Raw genomic sequence first — 12,390 nt, 5'->3', positions numbered from 1 at the left:
TCTTGATCTTTCCGAGTCAATGGAAGAGTGTTTGAATGATGTCCTCATAGCGGGCCTGATCACACCATGGATCAGATGACAACGGTGAGGAAAAATCAATAATGGCGGAAGAGGAGACGGAGTACCAGAGTTTGAGTTCAAATGGAAACACGTCTGATATTTTCCAGCGTATTTATCGATTTAACACTGATTAATCTGCTTTTGTTATTGGTTATACAGTTAATTTGGAATCGCTTTTGGCGAAGGCGAACAGCGAAAACAGAGCGTAACTATGCACGTGTGGGTGTTGCCATAGTAACAACATTTACGCTGTTGACGTTCAACACAGCTCAGAAAAAGCAACAACATCAATATTTTGATAGCAATGTTATTGTCTTTATATATAATCGTTTTGATAAATAATTATTTTCATGGAAATCAGTGCTGCCTATGGGACGTTGTTCAGCCAGTCCAATAACAATATTTAATGCAGTACAAATATTTCATGTAACGTTAGACTCCCAAAATATTGTTTACAGTAGTTTCACTTACACAGCATGTCATAATAAATTATAAATAGTGTTTTTAATTACAAAATTTAAATTGTAATTTGGTGGCTGTTCTTTCAGCTCCTTTCTTATTTCAAAAGTAAAACAATTCATTAATCCAACAAACAAACTAAAGACAGGTTTTCTGTGCAGATCTCTCCCGCTTTAGATTTCTCTAGATCTGAAGAGGGAGACAATGTGCACGTTTCGGAAAGCCTGCTGGCCTGTAATGAGGATAGAGATAAGTCTGAACTATCTCTTGAGTTGCATTTGGAGGCTCTGAAGGCCAAACGCAAGCAGCAGCTGGAGAAATTAGAGCTCCGGCACCAGAATGGCCTGGAGAAGAGGGTCCTGCAGAACTCCCTGCTCACTTCCAGCACCGAATGGATACTTAAAGCCAAAATACCCCAGCAGAGCATCAGCGATCATGATAGGCGAAAGTCTGAGAACCGCAAACACCACAGGTAATTCAAATCTTAAATTTGATAATGATGTTCTCATAGATCTTGTACTGAAACATACGTCTTCCAATCTTGTCCTCAGTTCAAAGGTGCAGAATTTGACCTCAAATGGAGTCGAGGCACCAAGAACTACTGGAACTAATTCTTTGGGAACAGTGACAGAGAGACAGAGGAAGCCTCTCCCTCAGGGTTCACAGAAAGCCAAAGAGGAGGCAGACCTGGCTGAGTGTCAGAAACAGTTTTGTGTCGCTCCCGTCCCCGAGCACGTCTCAAAGCCTCTTTATGATGAGCTCAGCAATGAGCAAGAGCGCTTGAGGAAGGAAGGTCGTGAGCAGAGGAGAGATTTCCTCTTGTCCATGCAGAAGCCCTTCAGGTTCCACAAGAGGGAGGAGAAGAAGCGAGAGAGGCTGAAGGAGGAGATGGCCTCTGCCAATAAAAGTGAAAAAACAGAACCAGTTTGTGTGAGAAAACCTATACCGAAAGCGGTCTCAGAGCCCAGCTTCTCTGAACAACTGAAAGGTGCCATTTATTTGAATATTTATCAAATCATATTATTATATACGCTCTTGTATGTACTAAACACAATATGAAGAGTTCAGATGCAAAGTCCTCTTAAGTGCCATTTAAAATTTTCTTATAAAATTGACATTTTTATCAGGCACCTACTGTATGTGTAGGTTCAGTCATTTCGCTTTAATGGCAATTATAGATTCTTTTCATTGCCATCAAAGTGAAATAACTGAACATAAGCATAGGAGCCTGAGAAAAAAAAGTGCTAATTTTAGAAGAAAATTTCAAATGGCACTTCGAGGCTTTTGCATCTGAACTCTTCATATGTAACATATTTAAAGAAAAAGTTCACACAAAAATGAACATGTAAGTTTCATTTGAATATTTAAATCATCATCATTTACTCACCTTCTAAACCTGTATTTATGTGATGCTGGTTCAGTGCAGGAGCAGCAAAGGAAGATTCACATTCATCTGCGAGCTCAGGAGACTCTGAAAGCCTCCTCAGCACCCATTCAAAGGCAGGAACCCAGTGCAGATAGACAGACCCGCAGTGCTCAGAAGAACAAAAGCAAGATGCTGGGTTACTTGGACCAGAAGCTGTCCTTCAGACCTAAAACTAATGCTGCCGTGCCTGACTTTGACAAGCTTTACCAGGCCTTTCATCAAAAGGCAATGGAGGCAGCAGAGAGGAGAGATGTCACTCACTGTAAACCTTTCCAGCTGCGCACATCCACGCTACAGCCACGCCACAGGAGCCCAGAAAACCCACAGGTTGCTATCTTAATTATTTAGTTTAGATTCCTTTAATGCAATTCCTATGAGGAATGTGTTTTGTTTAATATGCAATTATTCTTGACTAGAAATCTAGAGACGAGACGAATCTAAAGAGAAGCAGTTCATTTGGTGGCCTGACATCACTGTCTATGGACACTCTTCCAACTTACATAACAGATGCTGCCAGGAAAAGATCCATGGCTGTAAGGTGAGCCTGATGCGTCTTACATTTTTATAATTATTTTATAATTTTATACAATAAAAGTAATCATATGTTCTTTTGGTAACACTTTATTAGGGACCAATTATTATTATTAACATATCGGTTGTTTAAAGCACATATTCTGAATGACCATATTCAACATCCCTAATACCTAAATTGAACAACTACCTTACTAACTATTAATAAGCTGCAAATTAGGAGTTCATTGAGGCAAAAGTCGTAGTTAATGGTTTGTTAATAGCACGAATTGGACCTTAAAATAAAGTGTGACTGTTCTTTTATAACACACATCACATGTATGGTCTTTTTTTTTTTTTTTTGCACAATTCTTGACTTCACTGCTATTTGTAATTTTTCATTAAATCCTGTTGGCTGCACAGGCTATTGGTTAATGCAAATAGAAAATTAAGCATTGTTTTAGGCTAGTATTGTTGGTTCCACAATTTTTAAATGCACTTTCAAACATCTTTTCGATACTTAAACACAAATTAAATCAAATAAAACTGTATTAGAGTTGTATGGTTATTTTAATAAAGCAATAAACAATTATAAAATACATTATTTAAAGCAATAGAAAATAATGTGAAATAGATTTGAGGAAAAAATTGTAATATATTCAGAAATATGTCATATTACAGAAATAAAATACATTCACTTGAGTTATTTTCTTTTGTATTGATCTATTATATTCTCTTGTATCTATTTTGTACCATGTATGCAACATATTTGGGCTTGTTATATGACTGTTCTTTTGTGAACAGGAGATCTCTGGAGCTGAAGGACCTTAAGGAGCAGGAGAATGCAAAGTGGATGAAGCAGCACAGAATCAAGTCTCAAGCTATGAGCAGGGCAGTAGCAATGAGAGCCAAGGCAATGGACCCTCATAAAAGTCTTAAAGAGGTCTATCAGGAGAAACTCAAACAGAACCGGTGAGCACTTTGAAGAAAAAAATGTCTGCGGACAAGCCAGGAATGCAATAACTGATTATGAGTTGTTGTGAATGTAGGCAAGCTGATCTGGAGAGGATGAAAGATTATCAAAAAGAGCTGAAGGAAATCAAAACCAGAGTAACATCTCGCCCGTACCTGTTTGAGCAGGTGTCGCAGGTACACTACTTAATATTCCAAATCCATTCTTCTTCCAAATAATGTAACTTTCATATTTTACCATATGCATATACCTAATGCTTTCAGAAAAATGCCAAGAATAATGCTGAACGCAGATACAGGAATACTTTGGAACAAGCAGGCCTGGACGAACATTTTGTGAGATCAAAGGGAGAAACAAATAAGGCCATCCATGTGGACAATGAGTCTGCGGATGAGGATCATGACAGCACTGAAAGCGAAACCCAGAAGAGGTATGGAGACACATGAATGATGGGGTTTAAAATTAATGTGCACATTTGTTTTGCAGTGAATGTGTGTTGATTATCACAGAGCGGAACAAATCTATTCAATGCAAAGATTTAACAGTGTGTTAAAGTATTTAACCTAGTTTTAATGAAAGGTTTGACATTACTCTCTTGTGACCCATACCCATCAAAATAAAATCATCTTACTCAGTGCAAATACAGTAGATGCGGTTTTGACATGAAAAGATCTATTTATTATAAATCTTTCTTTTTGAGTTTGTCAGCTTTATTGTCATTGGCATAGCGAAAAAGTAACCATGCAAATATTATGATGTAGCAGTCATATGGATACATGCTGTTCTACTATCGTTTTATTTACAGTGCAGGAAGTGGGAAAGACAGTGTCACAAATGAGGAGGAAAAAGAAGGGAATGTGGAAACCAAAGAGGAAGAGTTGTGCTGACAGACGCGGTTGGTGGACCAGTGTATTTCATCCATATTCCATATGTGCAGGGGAGACTGTGGTCAGACAACAAATTGCTGGCAGATCATTTCAGTTTTGAAAAATTGTGTTGTGCATGATTTACTTAGATTTATATATTGTATTACTGTATATTGTGCCAGTGAATCGGTGTGGGTCTTTATACAAGTTTATACGTTTTTTACAATAGAGAAGGGATTATGAAGATTCAAGAAATTCCATATGCGTGTCATAACATTTTGAATGAAACAGAAAATCAAAAGCAAGTTTAATTTTATGATTCTAAGCATGTTATGGGGGCTACCGACCCAACAAAAGAAGAAATAACCAAAAAACACTTGGCAACCAGAGGAGCGGTGTATTAAAAGCAGTATATTTGCTTGAGTTCTACTTACTGTACATTAAATCATCTTGTAAACCACAGAAACAGCTCTTGGGTTTGGTGTTGGGCACCCTCAGGGTTTGCAAACAGTAAATTGGGGAAGCCTTGTCTTGGCACAAACATCTTCCACCTGGAATGGAGTCTGTCAAATGTGGCTTTGAATGTCTGCTATAATTTTGGACTATAACCGTCACAGAGACTAGCTTTATTCATGAAACTCCATTTGAATAAGTACACAAATAACATTCTAAGACAACTCTTCTTTAGCACAAGGCCCATCTGAAATTCTCATTCCTGAAGTCAGGCTGTTTTGAGAGTCTTAGCACTGGTTGAGTAAACAGCCCTGCACATTTATCCTCTCTTGGCAAAAGAGCTTGTGCTAGTGCATTTGGCCACATCAAGAGCTTTTTACTCCAACTGGCTTCTTCAGTCCTGGTTGGATTTTCTGTGATTTTTTAAGGAATTAAAGGAATTTGTGTTTCTTTGTATAGAGATGGAAAGTTCTTAGTTATTTTAAAGATTTTGAGGCATAATTTCTGCTTTTGCTGTTACATGATGATCTCAAGATGGAACATAATTACTTTAAACGAGCCGTGTAGCATGCAGTGTATTTTAAAGGCTAAAATTGAACTTTTGGTGAAAATATGATAACCAGTCTTGTCCATTTTGTTGTATAACTTGTATATTTAGTGGTTGAAGGAGTGATGACACTGAAAAAATTAAATGAGTCAACTGCACATTTGAAAATGACTGCCCAGTTTCACCTCACGATACCCATTCATTTTGTTTCGGAAATTCTTTTTTTGTTTTGGCTAAATGAGGTTTAAGTGGAAGTACAGTAGGGCTTTGTTCCAATTCTTATTCTGGTATACACTAGAATTATGTCTTTTACTGGTAATGGGAGAGTCAGGGGGTCAAGATTTGGTAGCATTTGGTGCATCATTTCGAAAAGGAGTGTATTTACAGGTTGTGTGTATATGAACATCACAAAGTCCTACGAGTGGAAACTTAAAATTTTCTTTGAGCTCAATTTTCAGATTTGGGGTTTGTCAGTGGGAAAAAAAACATGGAAGATGGGATGCTGCAGGGATGCTGTATTTTTTTATGCCAATCCGAAAGTTTGCATCACACTGGTTTCTTCGACACAAAAAGCCAATAGAATTTTTTCTACTGCCTTTTGGATTATCGCAGAAATGTAGCCCTGTGAACAACAAAAGTTTATAATTCTGACATGTTTTGTTTGTCATGATAATCTTCACAAATGAACACAACTTTATGTCGGCACCGATAGTTTCGTGGGCAGCGTGCTGACATAATGCGCTAGGAGCGTCCCAAGTTTGAATCCAGGCCAGGCTCGAGGACCTTTCCCGATCCAACCCCCCTCTTTCTCTCCAACTTCACTTCCTATCAATTCTACACTGTCCTATACTAATAAAGTGAAAAAAAAAATTTCAAATAAATGCAACTTTAGGCCTAAATACTATTGCTAAGTAAAAAAAAAATGTCATGATAATCTTCACAAATGAACACAACTTTATGTCGGCACCGATAGTTTCGTGGGCAGCGTGCTGACATAATGCGCTAGGAGCGTCCCAAGTTTGAATCCAGGCCAGGCTCGAGGACCTTTCCCGATCCAACCCCCCTCTTTCTCTCCAACTTCACTTCCTATCAATTCTACACTGTCCTATACTAATAAAGTGAAAAAAAAAAAATTCAAATAAATGCAACTTTAGGCCTAAATACTATTGCTAAGTAAAAAAAAAGTTGCATGACTTCAACATCGAAACTTAAAATTTTCTTTGAGCTCAATTTTCAGATTTGGGGTTTGTCAGTGGGAAAAAAAACATGGAAGATGGGATGCTGCAGGGATGCTGTATTTTTTTATGCCAATCCGAAAGTTTGCATCACACTGGTTTCTTCGACACAAAAAGCCAATAGAATTTTTTCTACTGCCTTTTGGATTATCGCAGAAATGTAGCCCTGTGAACAACAAAAGTTTATAATTCTGACATGTTTTGTTTGTCATGATAATCTTCACAAATGAACACAACTTTATGTCGGCACCGATAGTTTCGTGGGCAGCGTGCTGACATAATGCGCTAGGAGCGTCCCAAGTTTGAATCCAGGCCAGGCTCGAGGACCTTTCCCGATCCAACCCCCCTCTTTCTCTCCAACTTCACTTCCTATCAATTCTACACTGTCCTATACTAATAAAGTGAAAAAAAAAATTTCAAATAAATGCAACTTTAGGCCTAAATACTATTGCTAAGTAAAAAAAAAAAGTTGCATGACTTCAACATCATTACTAATAAGCTTCCAACAAATATTTATTTGCAGGAATACAATAAACACCACAATTTTATAAAAGCAGACTAGTGAGTAGATGAGTTTACACATTCAGCGTGACGTTTAATATCCCAGACAACCTCTGTAGTCCCATTTAGCCACTTGTTAAGCCTATTTCAAGACATGTAAATGCTTAAAAAAATTATGAGTATGGTATAACTGATGTATTTTAAGCCCTAAAATAAAACATGAAAAATATATTGAGCTTGTGTTAACCAAAAAAACCAAAAAACATTGATTTCAGAACAATGGAATCGGAAGTGCAAACAAGTTGTAAAACTTTTCCTGCAGCACTCTATGGATGCATTGTTTGTAGTTTACAGTAAAATGCATGAAATTATTATTATTTTTTCATTTACAGTAAGTCTGGCTATGTTGCATGTACAAAATTGGCTATTGGACATTTACAATAGAGCATGTAACGATTCAGAACATAAAACGATTAAAAACATAAAAGCAAAGTCGGTGCAGATAGCCTTATAAGCATCATGGCGACATATAATGCGGTTGCGCTGTGAGTGTCCCGAGTTCGAATCTCGGTTCAAAGACCTTTCCCAATTCCGCTCCCCTCTCTCTCTCCCACTTTGCTTACTGTCAGCCCTACACTGTCCTATCACAATAAAATGCAAAAAAAAAAGCAAAAACACACTGATATGCATTTTTTCAAACTTGCTGCATTTTGTTGTAATTAATTAAATTAATGTAATTTTTTGTCATTTGCTTGGCCAGTGATTTGAATGACTTGATGTCATAATTACGACTTCCAAAATTGTAAATACGAACTTGAAAGATTAGCACCATTATTCTTACAAGAAGTATCCTTCTCCAGTGATGACTGTTCAAAAGTAGCTATGTATTCTGATGATTTTTTTTTTTTTTGCAGAAATGTTTTCCCGTCATAAAGTAGTGGCTTGATACAAAAGCCATCCTGCTACATATTGTTTTAATTTGGGCTTAGGCATTAGCATCTTGCTAAAATCAGTACCACTTAACTTTTGGGTTTATAATTTTGACAAAAAACCTGCTGTGGCAACTTTAGCTTCACATTCTGAAAATGTTGAGGTAATGCTATCATTCTAAGAAATTCCTTTTATTTTGTATCTGTTAAATATGTAGATTCAATAAAGTTGACTGACAAAACTCAGTGTCCATCTTGTCTGTTTCATGCACACACATCACTCAAGTCGTTTAGGGAGGACAGAACGCTGCGTTTGAGTGACAGCTTCTATCTTGAGCTTTAAGTGTCAGATAACTGAAAGTTCAAGTGCTCCTGCGAGGTCGCCATGGCAGCTGTGCTCTCTAATGTCACACTATCTACAAGTGCTTTGGGTCATGCTGTCACAACCGAATGTCCCTTACATTGATAACATGCTAGATATAGCTCTGAATCAGGTTGGACATAAGGTGCGACTTATTTATTCATTTGTTCATCTACATGTGATCATGAAGAAAATACGGTATAATAAAATAAACATTTGGGATTGACTAAGATTTCTTAATAAAAAAAAATCAAGAACTGAGCCTGTTAATCTGGACAAAGGTGAATGAGGTTAATTAAACTTAAATGCACAGGTTACAATATTATGATTTCATAACATGTTCAAGTTCAAGGCATGTCAAATTGTCGACTACAAATTTCAAAATAAAGTTTCTTCAGTAGTTATTTGACATTATACTGTAACTTTACACAACCATTTGAACGTTTGATAAGATTCTTTCAATTCAATTCAAGTTTATTTGTATAGTGCTTTTCACAATACAAATCGTTGCAAAGCAGCTTTACAGAAAATTACGTTTCTACAATATATTCAGTAGTAACTTATCAGTGGTGACTATGTTGATGTACATATGGCAGAAATGTACGGTAAAATTCAGTTAATGACGTAAGACCATGAACACTATTAACAGCAATGATTATATGTTGCAATCAAACTTGTTAGTTGATTGATAGTTTATGTTGTTTCAGGGTTGGCATCATCTGAGGTCCTCTGAGGGGTTGGCATCATCTCTTCTCAGGTGTTCGGTCATCTCAGGTCTTTGTAAGGGCTGGATCCAGACTGAAGCTTGTGTAATTCCTAGTTACTGGCAGAAACAGAGAAACAAATAAAGACATAATAAGCATAGCTACTGTTCCAACCAAGCTAAGGAATAATAATGTGCATTTGATCAGATATAACTGCAGTACAACATTATGAGAGGCATTATTTGAATGCTTGGCCAAAGAGATGTGTCTTTAATCTAGATTTAAACAGAGAGAGTGTGTCTGAACCCCGCACGTTATCAGGAAAGCGATTCCAAAGTTTTGGAACCAAATGTGAAAAAGCTCTACCTCCTTTAGTGGACTTTGCAATCCTAGGTACTACCAAAAGTCCAGAGTTTTGTGACCTTAGGGAGCGTGATGGATTGTAGCGTGGTAGAAGACTAGTTAGGTACGCAGGAGCTAAACCATTAAGGGCCTTGTAGGTAAGTAATAATATTTTGTAACTGATACAGAACTTAATAGGTAGCCAGTGCAGAGACTGTAAAATTGGAGTAATATGATCATATTTTCTTGACCTGGTAAGGACTCTAGCCGCTGCATTTTGGACCACCTGTAGCTTGTTTATTGAAGATGCAGGACAACCACCTAGCAGTGCATTACAATAGTCCAGTCTAGAGGTCATGAATGCATGAACTAGCTTTTCTGCATCAGAAACAGGTAACATGTTACGTAGCTTGGCAATGTTTCTAAGATGGAAGAATGCTGTTTTTGTAACATGGGAAGTATGATTTTCAAAAGACAAGTTGCTGTCTAATATAACACCCAGATTTTTGACTGTAGAGGAAGTAACAGTACATCCGTAGTTGCAAATTGTAATCCAAGAGATTCGTGTACAGTTTTTTGGTCCAATAAGTAATATCTCTGTCTTATCCGAATTCAATTGGAGAAAATTATTGGTCATTCAATCTTTTATATTTTTAACACACTCTGTTAGCTTAGATCATTTAGAAGTTTCATTTGGTCTTGTTGAGATATATAGTTGAGTACCATCAGCATAACAATGGAAACTAATTCCGTATTTTCTAATAATATTACCAAGACAGAACTGGAGAGGATCTGCAAGGAGGGATGGCAGAGGATCCCCAAATCCAGGTGTGACAAACTTGTTGCATCTTTCCCAAAAAGACTCATGGCTGTATTCGATCAAAAGGGTGCTTCTACTAAATACTGAGCAAAGGGTCTGAATACTTAGGACCATGTGATATTTCAGTTTTTCTTTTTTAATAAATCTGCAAAAATGTCAACAATTCTGTGTTTTTCTGTCAATATGGGGTGCTGTGTGTACATTAATGAGGAAAAAAATTAACTTAAATGATTTTAGCAAATGGCTGCAATATAACAAAGAGTGAAAAATTTAAGGGGGTCTGAATACTTTCCGTATCCACTGTATATTGAAAATAGCAGAGGACCTAGACAGATCCTAGACAGACAGATCCTTGTGGCACTCCATACTTTACTGGTGATAATTGAGATGACTCCCCATTTAAATGATCGGACGGGTAGGATCTAAACCATCGTAAAACCTGCCCTTGAATACCTGTATAGTTTTGTAGTCGATCTACGAGTATGTCATGATCTAAAGTGTCGAACGCAGCACTAAGATCAAGTAAAACTAGCAATGAGAAGTGTCTGGAAATTCCCAATATTAAAGATCTGACTTCACCACGGACAACTCAGACAACTACAGTTGTTAATACAGTATCTCGGGCTAATTCCCTGAATTCCCCGAATACTTACAATATAATCCAATACTTCCCTGAAATATGCTGACGGCATCCCGTCAAGAACCTACTATCACTACCTCAATCACACATAAGCACACATATCTTTAGCATCTCATCGCCCTTCTCAGCTGTACGCTGTTACCTCAGCCCGAGGACGGCTCTATAGTCTTCCAACACTATCACTGTCTTTGCGGTGGTCTTTTGAGCGTAGAATCTTTAGTACTTCTATTCCTCAGCTGTGCAGCATATACCAGACACAACCCAAGTTGCTCTTTGCAGGAATGAAAGTTTATTCACGGCCGGGAGCCCACTGGTCACAACAACCATCGACTTCCTGAACAGAAGGATGCATGAACATTTATCCCTTGTAGTTGAGTAAAACTCAATGTCACTCAAGTCTTCTTCACTTTAATTGGTTATACTGATCTGGTCATTGGTTTGTCATATGACTGTTAGTTCTACTGTTTTAAGCACATTTTGGGTAAGTATAGATTATTTAATCATAGGAACACTGTCTTTGATCTGAGCATTCTTAGTCTGCATTTTTCTGAACATTCTATGTTGAACATACCCTTTTGACTCCTTCTGAGGCCATTACATAAAATATTTCCATCACACAAGTCATTTGTAATTTTAACAAGTGCCGTTTCTTTGCTATGGTGGGGCCTATGAAACTCTTCATAGAGATCATTTTTTTGCAGGAAGGAACACAATTGAGCAGACACAACTTTTTCTAAAATTTTAGACATAAAAGGAAGATTTGAAATGGGTCTGTAATTTGCCAGTTCACTAGGATCTAGTTGTGGTTTCTTAATAAGAGGCTTAATAACCGCCAGCTTGAATGGTTTTGGGACGTGACCTAAAGATAACGACGAGTTAATAATATTGAGAAGCGGTTCTTCTGCTACAGGTAACAACTCTTTCAGTAATTTAGCGGGTACAGGATCTAATAGGCATGTTGTTGGTTTAGATGCAGTGATAAGTTTATTTAGCTCTTCCTGTCCTATATTTGTAAAGCACTGCAGTTTTTCTTTGGATGCGATGAATGAAGCTGAAGTACTTGATGCTGTAGAATCTAAATTTGTTATTGTATTTCTGATGTTATCTATTTTATCAGTGAAGAAATTCATAAAGTCATTACTATTAAACTGTGCGGGAATATTTAGATCGGGTGGCGTCTGGTTATTTGTTAATCTAGCCACTGTGCTAAATAAAGATCTTGGATTGTTTGCGGATTGAGTTTGCGGATATGCTCAGTCCTGGCAGCTTTTAGAGCCTGTCTATATCTGGACATACTGTTTTTCTAGTTCTAAAACAATTGTTAATATTTTATAAGATTCTTAATATTTTTGAAAGAGGTTTCCCACCAAGTCTGTATAAAATGATCCAAAATACAGTAAAAAATAGTAATATTTTGAAATATTATTACAATTTAAAATAACTGTTATTTCAACATATTTTACAATCTTTAAAGTCTGTGATGGAAAGCAAGATTTTCAGCATCATTACTTCAGTCTTCAGTGTCACATGATCCTTCAGAAAGCATTCTAATATAATTATTTGG

At 37.1% G+C, this 12,390-nt stretch overlaps 1 protein-coding gene across 1 annotated transcript; it reads left to right on the top strand.

The window, feature by feature from the left end:
- The first annotated feature begins 4 nt into the window (after positions 1-4).
- On the top strand, positions 5-6,177 carry LOC107586846 (protein FAM161B-like). The gene is made up of 9 exons (XM_016274392.1): positions 5-84; positions 681-991; positions 1,071-1,507; positions 1,941-2,272; positions 2,362-2,483; positions 3,260-3,427; positions 3,505-3,604; positions 3,692-3,858; positions 4,234-6,177. Exons 1-9 carry the CDS (start codon positions 67-69, stop codon positions 4,313-4,315), a joined length of 1,737 nt encoding a protein of 578 aa, XP_016129878.1. The 5' UTR covers positions 5-66; the 3' UTR covers positions 4,316-6,177.
- Positions 6,178-12,390: the final 6,213 nt, after the last annotated feature.

Source organism: Sinocyclocheilus grahami, unplaced genomic scaffold (assembly GCF_001515645.1).
Source record: "Sinocyclocheilus grahami isolate Dianchi unplaced genomic scaffold, SAMN03320097.WGS_v1.1 scaffold86.1, whole genome shotgun sequence".
In the NCBI taxonomy this organism is placed as follows: domain Eukaryota; kingdom Metazoa; phylum Chordata; class Actinopteri; order Cypriniformes; family Cyprinidae; genus Sinocyclocheilus; species Sinocyclocheilus grahami.
This window is presented reverse-complemented; position numbering and strand designations above follow the sequence as displayed.

Coding starts and splice junctions, on each gene's coding strand:
- LOC107586846 (XM_016274392.1), top strand. Junction 2,273..2,361: donor GGAGCCCAGAAAACCCACAG/GTTGCTATCTTA, acceptor ATTCTTGACTAG/AAATCTAGAGACGAGACGAA. Junction 2,484..3,259: donor AAAAGATCCATGGCTGTAAG/GTGAGCCTGATG, acceptor TTTTGTGAACAG/GAGATCTCTGGAGCTGAAGG.